Source organism: Schistocerca piceifrons, chromosome 7 (genome assembly GCF_021461385.2).
Source record: "Schistocerca piceifrons isolate TAMUIC-IGC-003096 chromosome 7, iqSchPice1.1, whole genome shotgun sequence".
Classification (NCBI taxonomy): domain Eukaryota; kingdom Metazoa; phylum Arthropoda; class Insecta; order Orthoptera; family Acrididae; genus Schistocerca; species Schistocerca piceifrons.
In genome coordinates, this window is record NC_060144.1 from 449,022,792 (window position 1) to 449,041,752 (window position 18,961).

General features: G+C 43.5%; 1 protein-coding gene across 1 annotated transcript in view; it reads left to right on the forward strand.

The window, feature by feature from the left end:
- The window catches only part of LOC124709006 (O-acyltransferase like protein-like), a 204,737-nt gene that overhangs the window by 101,997 nt on the left and 83,779 nt on the right, over window positions 1-18,961 (forward strand). The window contains exons 3-4 of the mRNA XM_047240639.1: window positions 6,452-6,687; window positions 13,736-13,956. Of these exons, the coding sequence (XP_047096595.1) occupies window positions 6,452-6,687; window positions 13,736-13,956 (457 nt within the window). The remainder of the gene's footprint in view (window positions 1-6,451; window positions 6,688-13,735; window positions 13,957-18,961) is intronic.

Consider the following 18,961-nt stretch of genomic DNA (forward strand, 5'->3'; position numbering starts at 1 on the left):
GCTGCAAACTGTTTTTAACATTGTGGCAGTGCTGTATTGGCACTACCTCAACAAAGATGATTTACATTGCTCGGGTTTGACGAACGTCTTCTTCTTCTTCTTCTTCTTCGTCGTCGTCGTCGTTCAGATGAAATCTGCCGTGGTTCCCTGAACTGACCACGACTGATTTCCTCCTCCACTCTTTATCAAATCAATCAGTGAAATGTTGTACACTTCCGCAGCTTAGTGTTTACCTTATCTGCCTGCCATCTCGCGGATCCAGGTTCTAATTTATGTACTGCCAATAATTTTACCGGGCACTGAAGAAGGTCAAGGTGAACGTAGCTATTTAAAGGAGAAGTAGCGGCTGTAATCCATGAAAGCCACGACTGATTGTATAATATAAGGACATCCTTGGGTGACCTCAGTTCATAAAGAGATTTCACGCAATATAGGATATTAATTGTTACAGTGGCTATTCACCATAGGTCTTCGCAAATAGTACAACGTGTCAGTATCGTAATCTAAAATATACAATCGTCTAATAAAACGTTGAGAGGTACACGTTGGAATAAAAGTACGAGGTTACACTTCGTTGTTTGTGGTTGGTATAATCACAGTCAGTACTATGCGTTCGGCGCAGAATAAAATGCAAATATATAATAGGCTGACCAGGGATGACAGCTCAGCGAAAGACGTAACCATGTAAACATCTTGCTTGGCATCTATCAGCTGAGACATATCCGGTTATAAGATACCGGGGTCGATTCAGATAAACGTTGTGATGCTACTGTCACAATGTTACATTACTGTCGCATATCAGTGAAGATACTGTAGTGGTGTGTTTGGGAAGGCTCTCCAGGCTGGAATGGTGCGCCGCCGGAAACGTTCTGTCGCCTCCTTTGTCGGCAAAAGACAGTCTGTGAATCTCATCAGGTCAAGCGGGGCTACGTTGGGGATAAGGGAAGTTTCGCAAACGTCGGCAAGTGATCCCTCCAAGACTACATAATGCTGGGCAGGCATCTGCGCCCCTGTGATCACTGAACACTGTGGCCACTCCTCCCCCGCCCCCCCCCCCCTCCGCCTCCCACTACGTGCGCGCAGAAAGGCAAGAATATATTTAAAGAGCCAGACGCCGGAGCACCATCCATTCAGAGTGCGAGAGTCAGTTGAATTCGCTTTAAAAATTGGCTCATCCAATAGAACAGCGTTCTTGGAGCATACGTTTGATCAATCACCAAGACGGCCCAGTACCAACTTTGTGTTTAGAAACGTGACTTGCACCCAAAACCAGGGAAGTTGATGGTTGGTGTGCTGACATCATGGATACAGATAGTCTGCGTAAACCGTTATGTTGGCCACTGATGCAGCGTATATGGTTCATGATCACCCCTTCAGCGTCAACTAAGGCCTGAAGACAGCGCATTGAAGCGCCGAAACTGGTAGCTACACAATAAATAAGATCATAAGGACGGCGGTAGACGTTTCATTTCTTACAATAGTGAACGGCCGTGGTCCCCAACCTCCAGCCGAATTATGGACATACAAAAGCTTAAATACAACTATGTCGGCGTTGTCCTTGTGCGCAGGGGCCAATAGTAAGTATGATTCACTCCTTATTTTGTGGAAGCAATAAGCACTGCACTCGCTCGTCTTGTATTACGAGTTTATTTCATTAACCAGGGGCTAGAACTTTGTAGGTAATGACTTAAAGTGCGAGCCTGTAACATAACAAACGCATATACACACAAGCTCAGACAAAAAATGAAGTGCAAAATTGCTTAATACACTAATTACGTATTGAATGCGTAAAAGAAATGTTTAGAGGAACGAATTGCACATTGAGTTTTCCGTTAATATCTCGTACTCGTATTTTATTTGTCTATAGAGATAGTGAAGCAGTTATTTTTTTTTATGAGGAACAACTCAATTTCCTTTACAGTATTCAAGAACCGTTGGAAATAGTAAAGTGGTAGAAAGCTTGACAATACAGGTTCAGCCAGACAGCCGGGAAGTGTTAGTGCCAAGGCTTGATAACGGTAGTCCAAACGGTGTGCAGCGCGGGATTAGCCGAGCGGTCTAAGGCGCTGCAGTCGTGGACTGTGCGGCTGGTCCCGGCGAAGGTTCGAGTCCTCCCTCGGGCGCGCGCACGCGCGCGCGTGTGTGCGTGTGTGTGTGTGTGTGTGTGTGTGTGTGTGTGTGTGTGTGTGTGTGTGTGTGTGTTTGCCCTTAGGTTAGTTTAGGTGAAGTAGTGTGTAAGCTTAGGGACTGATGACCTTAGCAGTTAAGTCCCATAAGAGTTCACACACATTTGTACATTTTTCTAAACGGTGTCTCGGTGGTGATATTTAGAACACTTTCAGCTTTTCTACATGAAAAATGTTACAAGAAATATTAAGAAACGTTATATCACTGTAGCGCTCCCTCGAACTCTCAAATATCGTTTCGTGTAAACAGTTTCACCATCTGACTAGACGAAGTTAATTACACAGCAATATTTTTTTTTTGCCTTTAGATACTCCTAACTGCCAAAAATCCCTTCCGATTAATGCAAAGACTTATGAAGTATTTTGTCCCCGATATTGGAGAAACCATGTACGTCATGTTACGAAGAATATTCAAATACTGACGTGAGAGAGAAATACGGCGTAATTGACTTATTCCAAAATGCAGAATTAATCAATTGTATGTACATAATTAGTAAAATGCACAGTGTAAAATGTATTTGAGTTAATTATAATCAGGTGTAATTTATCATGCATTTAGTTAACTACAAAATATCTAGTTTATTGGGATGTGTTCCAGTTTTCACCAAAGGTAACAACACCATCTTTGCCCGATAGTGGATACGTCAAGTCGTTTGGTAATAGACAAAGTACCGAGCGTCTGCGTATGAGATTTTAATTTCATGTGTGATTCACTTTTTCCATATTGTTGGAGACAATTAGTAGGTCGTCTGCATAAGATAAATACTGTAAGTGAGTTTTATCCTCACACAGCCTAACAATAGTCAAAGAAATAATTTCCCTCTCTCAAGTCCTGCTTACGTTCTTCAATACAATATTGAACGATAGGAGCGATAATCACTCTTCTTGTCAGATTCCTGTTTTAAAGGCCAGAAAGTTGAATCAAGAATTTAATTTTTAATGAGGTGGGTATTTTGTTTCCTCGATATGTAGTTTTTCTGCTTACTTTGAATTCTTCTTCTACATTGTTGCCCATGAAAATTGCAACACCGTGAAGGTGGCATGCAACTAACGTCAAATTAGCTCGAAATGCTTGGGTAGGGATATGATTAACATTACAGTGTGTCTGCACAGAGTGGGTAGATGTAACAGATCTACATTACTATACAAGGAAAGATTACAGAGCTCATTTCTCATACAGAAACCGCGTTTCAGTGTTGTTTGTTGCCGAGAAGGTCTTGTAAGAAGAAAAAAGTCAACCAGCACGTGTTGGAATTAGATAGTGTGAGCACAGTGGCCTATGGAGACCGGGTTCATAGATCATCAAAATCGCTGCTCGTGTTAGTAGACATCCCACGACTGACATGCGAATATGCAATCGATAACTGCAGGGTGGACATACTCAACTCCATACCGGATCTCAAGTGCCCCACGCGACTAGCAACGGAGAGGACAGATTTGCTGTTTAACCCAGGGTCGAGTAGCCATTCCATTTGCCTCGATTCGGAAAACAGACTTGTTTGAAACAAGAGAAGTATCCACAGTAACAGTGGGACAACGGCTGGAACACCACAGAAAGTCAGGATGGCGACCATTGTCGCCATCAGCTTCATGCTGTAGAAGGAAAAAGATGCGTAGACAAGATAGACAGGAGTGGCGCGAGCTCCTTTTTACAGACGATACCCGATCCAGTGTGAAGCTTAACGACGGACGTGTCGGTCTGTGACGTTCAGAGAAAAACTGTTGTCGCCAGACTGCATTCCTAATCGTCATGTGGGCATAGCAGCTGACATGACGGAATGGGGTACCATCCGGGTTCACGGCACGATCACCTCTGCATCGCATAGCTGATGATTTTGACAACATCCATTAAATTCCTCACGTGTTCAAGCAGGTGCCAGAGACCAATCGTAGCCACAACACTCAGGTGAAAAAGTCATGCGATACCTCCAAATATGGCGCCGGATCTTCTTTTTCCATGCTCAGTGCAGAAACTCGACGTGGCGTGGAGTCACCAAGCCGTTGGAAGTCCGTTACAGAAATATCGAGCAATGCCCCTCTACATCAGTCCATAACTGCCGGTAATGAATTTTATGGACGAACTAACTTTAGATTATGTCCCATAAATGTTCGATGGGATTCATATCGGTCGATTTGGGTGGCCCAACCAATCACGAACAATTGTGGCCTAGTGACATCGCGTACTGTCATCCATAAAAATTTTCCATTCTTGTTCGGAAACACGAAGTTCATACCCAGTTGATTCCATGTAAATACAGCCCACACCAAGATAGAGTCACCATCTGTTAGCACAGTGCGTTGTTCACAATTTGGTTCCAAGGCTTCGTGCTGTCTGCACCACACTCGAACTACACCATCAGCTTTCACCAACTGAATTCAGGACGCATCTGACCAGGGCACGGTTTTCCAGTTGTCTAATGCCCAACATATTTGGTCACGACCCCAAGAGAGGCGCTGCAGGTGATGTCGTGCTTGTGCATATCGATAACCCAAGGCATTTGTCAGCTATGTGTTTGATGGATGAATTCTGGGACAGAGTTGTATCAGTATGGAATGGAATAGCTGCCCATCTCAATTCAGCTCGAAGCACAGCTAGGTTAGACTTGGCCGGTACGTCAGTTCGCTGTACTAAATTACGCACTATTTATCCACCAATAAATCGCCTACGCATTTAATCACATATTTTCCGCACTAAGCTACGAGCACAGGCGCAGAACCACAGTAAGTAAAATGTGGTCGGTTGCTATTCTGTGTGTGTGTGTGTGTGTGTGTGTGTGTGTGTGTGTGTGTGTGTGTGTGTGTGTGTGTGTGTGTGTACTGAGAAATCAGTGCCCAGAACAACCACCTCTGGCCGTAATAACGGCCGTGGTACGCCTGGGCATTGAGTCAAAGAGAGCTTGGATGGCGTGTACAGGTACAGCTGCCCATGCACCTTCAACACGATACCACAGTTTATCAAGAGTAGTGACTGGCGTATTGTGACTAGCCAGTTGCTCGGCCACCATTGACCAGACGTTTTCAACTGGTCAGAGATCTGGAGAATGTGCTGACCAGGGCAGCAGTCGAACATTTTCTGTATCCAGAAAGGCCCGTACAGGACCTACAACACGCGGTCGTGCATTATCCTGCTGAAATGTAGGGTTTCGCTGGGATCGAATGAAGGGTAGAGCCACGGGTAGTAACACATCTGAAATGTGACCACTGTTCAAAGTGCCGTCAATGCGAACCAGAGGTGGCCGAGACGTGTAACCAATGGCACCCCATACCATCACGCCGAGTGATTCGCCAGTATGGCGATGGAGAATACACGCTTCCAATATGCGTTCTCCGCGATGTCGCCAAACACGGATGCCACCATCATGATGATGTAAACAGAACCCGGATTCATCCGTTTTGCCATTCGTGCACCCAGGTTCGTCGTTGAGTACACCATCGCAGGCGCTCCTGTCTGTGATGCAGCGTCAAGGGTAACCACAGCCATGCTCTCCGAGCTGATAGTCCATGCTGCTGCAAACGTCGTTGAACTGTTCGTGCTGATGGTTGTTGTCTTGCAAACGTCCCCATCTGTTGACTCAGGGAACGAGACGTGGCTGCACGATCCGTTACAACCATGCGGATAAGATGCCTGTCATCTTGACTGCTAGTGATACGAGGCCGTTCGGATCCAGCACGGCGTTCCGTCTTACCCTCCTGAACCCACCGATTCCATATTCTGCTAACAGTCATTGGATCTCGACCAACGCGAGCAGCAATGTCGCGATACGACAAACCGCAATCGCGATAGGCTACAATCCGACCTTTATCAAAGTCGGAAACGTGATGGTGCGCATTTCTCCTCTTTACACGAGGCATCACAACAACGTTCAGCAGGCAACGCCGGCCAACTGATGTTTGTGTATGAGAAATCGGTTGGAAACTTTCCTCATGTCAGCACGTTGTAGGTGTCGCCACCGGCGCCAACCTTGTGTGAATGCTCTGATAAGCTAATCACTTGCATATCACAGCATCTTCTTCCTGTCGGTTAAATTACGCGTCTGTAGCAAGTCATCTTCGTGGTGTAGCAACTTTAATGGCCAGTAGTGTATGTTCCAAAAATCATGCTGCGCACGGACGTTAATGATATGGACCTGTAATATAGTGGAGTAGTCTTACTGGCTTTCTTGAATATTTGTGTGGCCTGTGTAACTTTTCAGTCTTTCGATACAGATCTTCTGTAGATCGAGAGGGTGAATATGACTGCTAAGTAGGAGTGTGTGTTGGCACAGTGTACGACGCGAGCGCAAAGCTGTCCGGGGGCGTGCTGACGGGCGCCGTGTCGCAGCTGGGCCAGCTGGAGGAGTGCCTGGCGGTGCGCGGCCCTGCCTCCAGCCCCGCGCCCCCGCCCTTCGCCGGCCGCCACTGCACGGCCTCGCTCAGCGCCGCCCTGCTGCCCCTGACCTCGGCGCCGCCACCCGCACAGGGGTCTCTGCGGGAGCTCATCCTCGCCGTCGCTGCAGCATCGGTGCGTATTTTACGGACGAGGATTTCCAAGAGATGCCCGAGAGCTGGTAAGAAGACTCAAGACGATGCAATGTAGAAAGCGCATCGGGGTGGTTGGTTGTTTGGTTGGTTGGTTGATTTGAGGGAATGGACCAAACAGCGAGGTCATCGGTTCCACCGGGTGAGGGAAAGAGGGGGAAGGAAGTTGGCCGTGCCCTTTCAAAGGAACCGTCCCGGCATTTGCCTGAAGCGATTTAGGAAAATCACGGGAAACCTAAATCAGAATGGCAGGACACCCGGGAACCGCGCGACTGCTACGGTCCAGGTTCGAATCCTGCCTCGGGCATGGATGTGTGTGCTGTCCTTATGTTAGTTAGGTTTAAGTAGTTCTAAGATCTAGGGGACTGATGAGCTCAGAGGTTATGTCCCATAGTGCTCAGAGCCATTTGAACCATTTGGCCGGACACGGGTTTGAACCGCCGTCCTCCCGAATGCGAGTCTAGTGTGCTAACCACTGAGACGCCTTGATCGGTACCATATTAGGGAGCAGTGAGAGTTCTCTAAGTCCTTTGTAGGTAGCCGAGCTAATTGCACAGTAAGTCGTGGTCATACATCATAGTGGTTGCTACACTTTTTGTCACTGGCTGCAGTGAACCATTATAGGCACACTTTTCATGGTATTGAGCCATTGTTAACCGTAGATGGACAACGTTAATCAAAAAGTTAACTTCGCTAAACGTTAATCTGTTACTTTTGAGTTAACTTCATTAACACGAGATTTATCGGAAGTTAATCGTTAACTTGTAATTGCAATCTTTATGTGGTCGTTGCAATGAAACGGCAAGTGCATCAAAATTATCACCGTTGCTTAAATAAAAGCGTTTAAGTTGTAAAAGTTTAGGCAGGACACTGATGATAAATAAAAAAAAGTTTAATAATTTTGTTTTATAATTATTTAGTTATCAAATTTTAAATCACAGGAGAATCAGATAGTATCCGACGTAAGGTGCGTATTTCCCTTCATAAACAGCAACGTGTTAAAGTTTACACACGAAAGCAATACTCGTTTAGGAGACGAAATCTTTTTGTCCACAGTAAAAAGTCGTTTGACTGCAGAACTCGAGAGTTCAGGGGTGTTATATTTAATTAATAAATTTACTGAAACCTCTTCCCCAAGAAATACCGCATCATTGAATGAGTCTTTCGATTTCACGTCCAGCAACGTTTCGGCTAGTCTCTGGGCTTTACTTTTTACAGACGTGTTGCCACTTATCTTTACACCGAGCGAGTGGTTAGCATTCGGGGGGATGACGTTTCAAACCGCGTCCGGCCATCCTGATTTAGGTTTTCCGTGATTTCCCTAAATCGCTTCAGGAAAATTCCGGGATGGTTCCACTGAATGGGCACGGCCGACTTCCTTCCCCTTCCTTGCCTAATCCGATGGGACCGATGACCTCGCTACTTGGTCACCTCTCCGAAATCAACCTACCAACCAAGCTTCTCTTTACGTTGAATGAGACAAGTAAAAAACTCTTCCTCTTAGTCTTCGTTGTTGCTGCTTCCGTCACCACCGCTTAAAGTATCTAACTACCGGCGGTTTCGTGCCTCAAAGCCTTTTCTACAACATTTTCCACTCGTTTTCTTACTACTTCCATTCGAGTGTTGTACCACGGATGTTCATCAGTTGTAGAGCTGGAACCCAATTCCAGGATTTGTTTTCTAGTGAGTCCACTAACAAAAGTAGTAGTTAGCGCGAACTCAGTAAACAAGCAACAGCCAAACCAAGTTATTCTCTCTCACACTCAAGTGTTTACATCAATCGCGTGCACCCCAGTGCAGTCACACAGATACTGGGTCAGAAATCCTGCCTCGGGCATGGATGTGTGTCATGTCCTTAGGTTTAGGTAGTTCTAAGTTCTAGGGGACGATGACCTCAGATGTTAAGTCCCATAGTGCTCAGAGCCATTTGAACCATTGAACTGGGCCAGAACTTATCAGAACACGATGTCCGCATGCAACGCTGCGTCATTTTTGTCGTAAATAGTAGGTATGTAATCGGCGATTAACGGCAAGAAAGAAAGTTAACGGAAGTTAGTGTGTTCGCTAACGTTTCTCAAAATTAACTTAAAAGTTAATCCATTACTCGAAAAGTTAACCTTGCGGATTAGTGATTAACGTCATACGAGGTGCTCCCGCTGTTATTTATTGATCTTTTCACAAGATGTTGATTTTACATCTGGCATTTGGTTGGGAGCGAAAATTTTTCTTAATTTATTTTTCGGACATAAACTCAATCACTTGAAAATGGTGTAAAAGGCCGAAGACTGGGTCGTAATTACATAAACAACAATACAGTCAAATGGCGGTGTCTTCATTTAAAAATTATCGTATGTCTGTTGCTCAGAAACATAAAAAACTGTTTAAAGGTCAGTGTTCGTACTCAGAACCTCTGTGGAGTAACGTATCGACGTGTTTTCGAAAAATACACTCTGATACCCAAGCAACTCCTATAACCATCGGCACACTGGTAAAGCGCTTAGACGCATACGTGTTGAGTGGCCTCTCCGCAGTTCGTCTCGCACAACACAGGTGAGTGAACCTAACTCCCGATAGAAAGCTACTCCTCAGAACATCACATACACTATTTAAATCCAAACTGCAAGATTTGTTAAATTTATATTTATTCATTTTTTGGAGTCATCAGTCTTCTGCCATGAGTCCCTCTCAGTGTAGCACTTGCAACCTACGTTCTCAATTATTTGCTGGGTGTATTTCAATCTCTGTCTTCCTCCACGGTTTTTACCCTCTACAGCTCCCTCTAGTACCACGGCAGTTATTCTCTAATGTATTAACATATCTTTTCATACTGTCCCTTCTTCTTGTCAGTGTTTCCCACGTTTACCACACGTTCCTTTCCTCTCCCATTCTGTGCAGATCTTCCTCATTCCTTACCTTATCAGTCCATCTAATTTTCAACATTTCTTCTTTCCCGATTTTCCCTCAGTCCATGTTTCACAACCATACACGGCTGTGCTCCAAAAATACATTCTCAGAAATTTTTTCCTTAAATTAAGACCTATGTTTGATACTAACGACTTCTCTTGACAAGTAATGCCCTTTTCACCAGTGCAAGTCTGCTATTGATGTCCATCCGTCATTGTTTATTCTGCTGCCTAGGTAGCAGAAATCCACAACTTTATCTACTTCGTGACTGTCAGTCCTTATGTTAAGTTTCTCGCTGTTCTCATTTCTGCTACTTTTCAATATTTTCGTCTTTCTTCGATTTCATCTCAATCCTTATTCTGTACTCCGTTCATTCCATTTAGCAATTTCCGTAATTCTTCTTCATTTTCACAAGGGATAGCAATGTCATCAGCGAATCGTATCATTGATACCATTTCACTTCAAGATAAAATTCTGAAAAGAAATAACTAAGGATCCGTGACACCTGAATCTCGTAGACACTCGTTTATTGACAGAAAGAAAACATTGGAACTAAAAATTGAACAATGTCGCATGAACTCCAGTTTGTTTTATATCAGTTTGGAATTAAAAATGGTGTTGAAGTTCCTGACCAGACCAAAATCTCACACTGTATGCGTTTTGTTCGAATATAAGCACGACTGTCATCTGAGGAGTGATGAGAAGCTGGAGAAGAGACCTCTAATTCTGTGTGCAGCTGCAATGTCAACTGCGACTAAGCAGAAAGGCTAGGCTTAACTCCCCCCCCCCCCCCCCTGCTTTAGTGGTGTGGAAGTAAGAACCCGGATGTGCGACATGTGTGCTCTGTTTTTTTCACATGCCTCACTCTTCAGCCATTGGCTACCTTGGTAACTGGAAACACTTGGGGGTACGCACCGCAAAGGGCCTCTGTTTCTGTTTCTGACTCTGACTAGAGACATTTACATACTGAGAAAGGTACCACTGCGGCCACTTAACGCAATACTCGTCGTGTTTTCTTTAGCCACTCTATAGTGTTCAATATGGATGATATTAGTACATAAACTGGCATAAAAATAAACTCTAAATGATCTACGCATCTTTAAAAGCCCGCTGCGGTCACATGTGTCATCACGTGGTACACAACTAGTCCAACAAGTTATACAGACCATCACAGCACATGACACTAGAGTCGTAGCGGCTGTATCTGGCTGGGAGAGACAGATTGCTTCAGACGTTTCAGAATTCTTATCTGCACGTTTAAATAAATGCAATTTCTCCGTAACACACCGTTATGACCTGACGAAACTACAATCGTCCAGTCATAACTGTGGGTTCTTCGTTCTGGGAGATAGTTGATCGGAACTACAAGTTTATTACATGAATGACAAAAACATTTACTTAACTTTATTCAACTCATTGTCACAGGAATGAACCAAATATTTGCAACTGTCTTTGAACAGTAAGGCATCACGTGATGCACAACGTTAAAAACTCTTCTTCTGATGTGTAAGTTCGTCATTTACAAAAGCACAGTTCCTCCTGCGGTTTGAATTGCCCTGGTAACCTGATTAGAGGATATTTACTGCTTCATTTGAAGTCACGAACTGAGGCAGAGACAATCGACTTTATATCGACTTCTGTGCGATGGCGCTGTGGTGCTGAGAGCGATGGCGCGTCATCAGGAGTGCCTCCCATTCGTCGTTGTGGACTGCAGCGAGGCATAGCTGATGCCTGTGGTATCGATTCCCGTCGCCGACTTCGGTGTGGCACCGCGATCTTTGGACGATTCCGCACACAAGACAAAGTTAATACCTGTAGTGGTAACCTTTTCACTGACATTTTCGATTCCTGTGACCCTGTACGGGGCCGAGCGTTCGCGAGGTATGCTGGGAAAGGTGACTAGTATGACGTCACAAGTTTGTTGTCGAGGCTTACGAGAAAGACAGGCCGCGGCGCGTACGTCACGAAGGTAGTCCTGCGCTCACTCGCTCGATAGCTCAAATCAGCAGACAAAATACGGTTTCTACAAGTGTTAACTCGTAACTAGGCGTGTCCGTACAAACGGAAACTGAATCTTCCACTGGAATCCGCTGTTATGGAATCTTACTGTTATTAGTCCTATAATGATGGGAAGTCCATGGGCCTACTTCTAATCTGTTACGGCTGTACTGGCGTATAATAAAATAAAATCATGTTAAAATGATCATCAGTTGCATAAGGCACCACTTCCAGCTTGTAATGAGTACTCTTAAGCAGAAGAGACTAAATGCTATAAACAAGTCGTTATGCCATTTATAGCGAGTATTGATCTTAAATTTTGCTATAGTACTGTTAATCAGTAAGACTTCATAATAGCAGATTCCAGTGGAAGATGCAATTCTCGTTAGTACTTACAAGCCCAGCTCCGAGTAAACAGGCTTAGAAACGCATTTTGTCTGCTGAGCTGAGCGAGCGAGTGAGTTCAGGACTACCTTCGTGACGTACGCACCGCGGCCTGTCTTTTCTCGTGGGCCTCGTTTGGTGTGGTGCGTCTCTCTCTCTCTCTCTCTCTCTCTCTCTCTCTCTCTCTCTCTCTCTCTCTCATGAGCCCTGGAGCACAACTGCTAGCTGTTGCACATCGCCTCACCAACCCCCTTCTCAAGTGCGCAGCCCTATAGTAGGAAATGAAATCTGACGCTTGGTGTCGAAGTCAAGACATGAAGATATCGAGCAAGTTCTCAGTTTGAGCAAAATTTAGCCGAGCATGGGAGACTTAGTAGATGCTGTATCGTCAGCCAGCAGTTCAGAAACGTCTCTGGCTGTATTTAACGCAGCTGGTCATAAGTGTGTAACTTCCTGTTTGGCTCTCCATCTGGAGCTATTTTAAAAGTAACGTGAAAGTTAGTTGCTATGACTCGATCGTTCGTTCGTTCATGAGATTTTTAAAATGTTTGCCTGCTTCTTACAGAAAACTAAATGTACTGTCCTCTGTTATAGAAAGGATAGACTGTAATTACTATTGCGAATAGCATGTCTCGGTGCACAAATTTTCATGAAGACAAAACAGACTGGCATCCCTGTGCAGGAAATTAAATCAAAACGGTTATTCAAAAACCACTGGTCCCGGCGGAGGTTAGAGTCCTCCCTCGGGCATGGATGTGTGTGTTTGTCCTTAGGATAATTTAGGTTAAGTAGTGTGTAAGCTTAGGGACTGACGACCTTAGCTGTTAAGTTCCATCAGATTCCACACACATTTGAACATTTGAACAAAAACCACTACCAACATCAAACTGCACTGCCCAAAATGTTGAAACACTGAAATTACGTAGCAACACTATGAAACACCACTGTTCACTGGTTCATTAAAAATATTTATTACAAATAAAATGCTTAGAATTTGCGCAGTGGAAACATGAGATGAGAAACGAAACAACCAATAAAATGAGAAGAATCTCACCTGAAAAATTACGGCGCAATCAGCAGTACGAAGAAATCGCGCCAGCTAAAATATGCTAAAGTAAAACTAAACTACTGGGATTAAGATAGGGATGATTTTCTCATACTAAAAAAAAGCTTCTTACTTGAAATCAAAATACTAATCTGTTCATTATAACGACAATGCTGTATTTTAAACTCTTATTTCACAAGAACGTAAAACTTACAGAAAACTGAAAATTTTGTTTTCTTTATAAAAGCCTTATAAGACAATGTATTTACGATTATGAAAATTGAAATGAATTAACTGAAATGATCTAAAATATGTTGGGCAGGTGGACTGTTCTGTTTCAAGAATCGCTCACATTATCAGTGCGCGCCAGCAAAAATCATTACCTTAAAAACACATCCATAATGCAAATCCATTCTCTCTGTCCCATAACTGCTGCGTCTGTAAATCTTTCCATCAGCTTACTGCACGTCCAACACTAGACTAATCTCCGCTCTGAAACTGAGCCAAGATACACAAGTTTAGAGTTACTACTGTCACTGCCGTAAGTCAACTTTTCCACAGATGTCACACGCGACTACTTCGCTCTCGTAACACGAAATTTCCACTCACTCTGAAACTCTCCACAAATAAATATCCTGTCCCCCCCCCCCCCCCCCCCTGTATACGGCCACCTTTCAAACGTGGCGCTGGCTGCCTACAGGACATGGACGTGCAGACGCTGACGGGCACGGTGACGTACAAGTGGTCCTTCTGCGTGCCGTCCACGTGCTCGGCAACCGACGTGGAGGCGGAGCTGGCAGCCAAGCTGTCGCCTCTGTCTGCAGACCCGACGGCCAACATCAGCCTCTCGGTGCCGCCCTCTGCCTGCCTCTCCGACGCCGACACCGCGGAGCCTTTGTCGCCAGAACTCATAGCTTTCCTGTGAGTAATCCCACCTGCCTGATCTACACCTCTTACTAAGTTACTACGATCAAGATAGGCTTGTCGTTCTCCCAGATGTACATTGTTGCCGCAGATCTACCTCCAAACCTCTCAAAAAAATTAGTTCTGCAGGCTTTCGTGGCCATTGTCATTAATGGTGAAACCTTCCGAGTCGTTAAGCCCGATATATTCTTCGTCCACTACTTGAGTGTTTGAAGTTTCGATCACTGAGAAAACTATCTTGACCCACGCTGACTTGGTCTTAGAACCAGAAAAAGAGGAGATATCATATTATTTCTTGCCAGCTCAAGCAGAAATCCATGCAGCGGCATTGTAGAATTGATAGCCGAATTTGCAGGGGACATTGATGTTGACAGCTAATAAATTATTTGCGTCTGCAGAAGAGACAATACATATGGATTCATCAAAAACAAAGGGAACAACGAACCCTCGATATTCGAATTTACGGAGCCTGTGTGAGTTTGAATGCAGATGTTTTATTGGTGCTTATGTTAAAAGGATTAGAGGTACGTTACTACCTATGTTAGACACAATAGCTTATTTAGAAGATCCAAAGACTACTTATCAATTATACATGGGTGGAGGGGTTCCTAGTGCCTCCCAAATATTCGTGGTGCCGCGGAGATAAAGTACTTAGGGCGACCAAAACTAGCAATCGAGGGGTAGACTGAACCCAAAAGCCTAGAGAGAGACAAGCAATCTAAGGGAAGAAAAGAAAAAAGGTCCTTCTCGAAGGGGGTTGGAGTGATAGGCTTGCGCCCTATTCTCTGAAAAAGACATGGTTGCATTCTGTCCTGAACACAAGACTCAATGAGGAAGAATTGACAGACGCTTACTTGGCTGCACTAGACAATATCTATTGGTATTTGGAATATTCAACGTCTGAGATCAAAACAGACGGAAGTCTTAGTTGAAATAAGTGAGTTAGAACTGGATGTCACAATTCTAACCGAAATTGAGAAGGGATCCGGAAAATGTTGTGCGAGCAACTAGTACATAATATATGAAGTAGTGTACCAAAATTCCAACATGCGATAGCAGGAGTGTCGATACTAGTACACAATACGTGAATGAGACAATTAACATAGAGTAACTGAAAAAAATTATGAAAGTGGAATTTAATGGACATAATCAAAATACAACTGCAATTGGAGTGTATGTTATAAATGAAAATCATTTAACGAAGAGAAGGAAACTTTTTTTGATAATTTTGGAGATGTAGCAGAAGCAGTACATGATCGAGAGGCAATGGCAGTTTTTGGTGACGTAAGCAGTAGGGTTGGAACATCTGAAGAAGGAACTGGTCCTGCTGGAGAAAAAATAGTAAACGACAATGGAAATAGATTAACCGGTCTTTCTAAGGAAATGGAGTTTATTGTAGCGAACACATTTTTCCAGCGTAAAGATATGCATAAATACACTGGGGAACAGTATACTAGGAATCTTAAATCGAGAGCAGATTGATATTGCTGAAGGAAGAAAAGGGAAGACGTTACTGGCAGACATAAGGCTATATACGCAACCAGAGTGCGCCAGAACCATATGATAGTACGGAAAATATAGGTAAGACCAACTATTACGAGTATGAAGACTGAAATTACAGAATATAAGAGTGATGTTTAGGAGTCTTTCTTGACTACTTTCGCGTCAAAGTGCTATACCAAAATGGGCCCTAGAATAAATTTAAAATAGAAAGCGTAGAATACCGCACAACTGTGCAAGCAGCAAGAGGAGCCCTAAGAGAGGATGAAAAGAAAACACATTTACAACCCTTTTCCAGGGAGTTGGAAGACATGATTCAGGCAAAGACAAAAACTATATATGAAACTGTTAAGTGGCAAGTCAGACCAAGATCAGATCAGATAATAGGTTAAAACGAAAGTCAGGGTGGAGAGGAATGAACACTGGCACAGACTGTGCAGAAACATATATGGGACAACAGGATGTAATAAATCTGATGATCATCTAAAAAAAGAAATAACAATGAATAGAAGAACATCGTTAAAAAACTCCCCTACAAAATGGACAGGACGATATTCAACACCATTGTAGGAAAATAGGCTGGACAATAATTGAGAAGTTAAGAAGTTGGAAGAAATCGATACAGAAATAATGGAGCATGTGAAAGCAGTGCTGTCTAAATCAGAAGTATCGTAAATAAAGCCTCAGGATCAGGATATATACGTATGGAACTACTGGAGTGTTGAGGAAGTGTAGTGATAAGATACCTACAGAACTGTTTTGGAAAGTAGAGGTGGGAGAAGATTCACTTATGGAATGGAATTTGGCATTTATCTCCTCAATATATGAAAAATGTGACAAGAGGATGTGCAAAAAATTTTAGAGGAAGAAGTGTTATCCCAGAAACATCAAGCTATTCTCCATTATTATGAGTAAGAATGAGAAAAAGGTGTATCGGCTTTAAGTGAAGAGCAATATGATTTTAGGAAGTGATGACTTTGTCTTGATAACATTCACTAGATCAGTTACAGGAAAATGCAGGATTAAAAATTAAAGCGCATGTATACCACCTGTGGACCTGCAGAAAGTGTATGAAAATATTCCTAGAATAGAATAATCGGAATCAGTGAGAAAGGGTTAATGTGAGAGAAGGATTGCTTAACCTGGTTAAAATGCTAGACAAGAATACAAAAGTAGTGATTAAAGTGGAGAAACCAGGTTACCCGAAATATTTTCGTTGGCAAAGGTCTAAAACAAGGTTATGATATGTCAGCTTTTCTGTTTAACATTGGTTAGGAACGGCACTGAATGGCTGGTACAGGGAATACTTTGGAATGGGAATAAAGATTGATGACAGTACTCTTCACTCGCTTTTATTCGTGGAGTACCAGGTAATATTCGCTCAAGTTGAAGATAATATCGTATACATGCTGAGAAAGTAAATTGGGTTTGGGAATAAATCTGGAAAAGACAGAATGTATATATACGGAATAGAATTTGGTGAAACTTGGTACAGGGGGCGGAGAAATAAAGTTCCGAAGAGCGTACAAATATTAAGGAACAATAACAGTTAACTCCGATGCATATGACAAGGACATTAGTTCCAGAATAGCAATGGCGAAGAAAGGTACTTAAGTTTCGTGTGGTACTCGTAGAATTGAATAATAATATTCAGAAGGACACCAAGAATAGAATATTTCAGCGTGGTGGAAAACTTCTGTATGGAGCTGATGTGACCTCAAAGAACGAAAAGTATGGAAAAAGAACAGTGAAAATGAACTACAAGATGTCTACAGTTAACGAGGCAGGATAGGATACGAAATGAGATGGAATGGACGCAAATTGAAACAAAGCGCTCCATACAACAAACTTTGGACAATTCAGCGCTTCAGTAGTATGGGCACCTACAGATAATGTCTAACCACAGGGAGCTGTGGAAGATTTTAACCATTTGACTACCAACTGGACATACGTGTCCCACAATACGTTATCAGAGAACCGATTGGAATTTGTTGCATGTTATTGCTATATATCAGTGTCCAACTGATAAAGGAAGCCTAATAATGGTTAGCCGAATTCTTATGATTACAGATTGCATCTGTAGATTGCGCGTACTCAAGTTTCATTGCTACCCCTCGTCACCGTATTGTCTCATCGAATTAGTTCGCTCTTGCAGATAAGCAACAGAGTTAAAAGATTCGCAAAGCAGGTTGCTTTCGCGGCTTCCCGGACGCATCGCGTCAGCGACTTGCACCACGAATGGACGTTTGACACATCACAAATGAAGTCCATATTGAGCACCTTTAGAATGAATTATACACTTGGAGAGGTGCTCTTTCCACTGATTTTTATTTTCAGTATATCTTGTAGGTTTTGCGCAGTCTTCTGAACCCTGGAGGTACTTTCGAATAATCCTGTGTGCTACCCCCACCCACAGTTCCTTGGACAACGAAACGGGGACAAATATTCTTTTCATATTGTTACTTCTGACTCATAAATTAACTAAAATAACTGTACATAAATGTTTTTGAAATAAAATTACTGGTCAAGAAGTTAATCTGGGAGCTGTCCGGAAGAAGGAGAGGGAGGGCAGCGCTAAGATGGGAAAGATACATACAGGGAACAATGAGAGGCGACATCTAGGACCGGATGTCTAGAACGAATGAGGCCTGTGGAGGTCGTAAACGGCTAAATCCTGTGGAGAAACGCCGAAGGAGAAGGTGAAGGAGAATGAGAATGATTATTGAACCGGGGTTAGGTTTGGTAGCTACGCAGAACAATTGAAACAATTTTCAGAAACAAAAAAGGGATTATTGAACCGGGGTTAGGTTTGGTAGCTACGCAGAACAATTGAAACAATTTTCAGAAACAAAAAAGGGAACTATTGTTGTTTAGATTACGCAGGAAGAATTGCGAGGGTAGAAGAAAGCTGGTAACCGACGGCAGTATTACCTCATGAAGTCGGTAGGACTTCGGATGTGGCGCGTATTGTGCACTCTCTGGATCAGTGGCAGGCGGAGTGCTTGTGTGTTAAATCGGATACGATTGTGATAATATCACATTTAATGTTATAATGCAGGTGATCATTTCTAGCTACTCCTCCTACTTCGGTTCACCAAGATCTAGGGGCCAGTCTGTGTTAGCTTCTTATTTAACGAAAGATTCTGAGTCTTCAGTGATGAACTCACACCCACAAAACGTAGATAGGTTCTAGACGGTCTGTACTCCAAGACGCTAAAGAGAATCCACGAGAACCGTATCAGACTCTCTCTCTCTCTTTCGAAGTAGTCACGTAAGGAGTCATGTGCACTGAGCCCCTATGCCAACAGAACTGCTGAGTCGTAAGAGATGTTCTAGAAGGACGGTAGAAATGAGTCTGCTTTCTGAGTTGGTAAGAGCGCGCGCGCGCGCGCGTGCACACACACACACACACACACACACACACACACACACACACACACACACACACACACCGTAAGCCAGCGGAGGCGTATTTGTTAGGCGGTCTTGCCGCGCGGGGTAG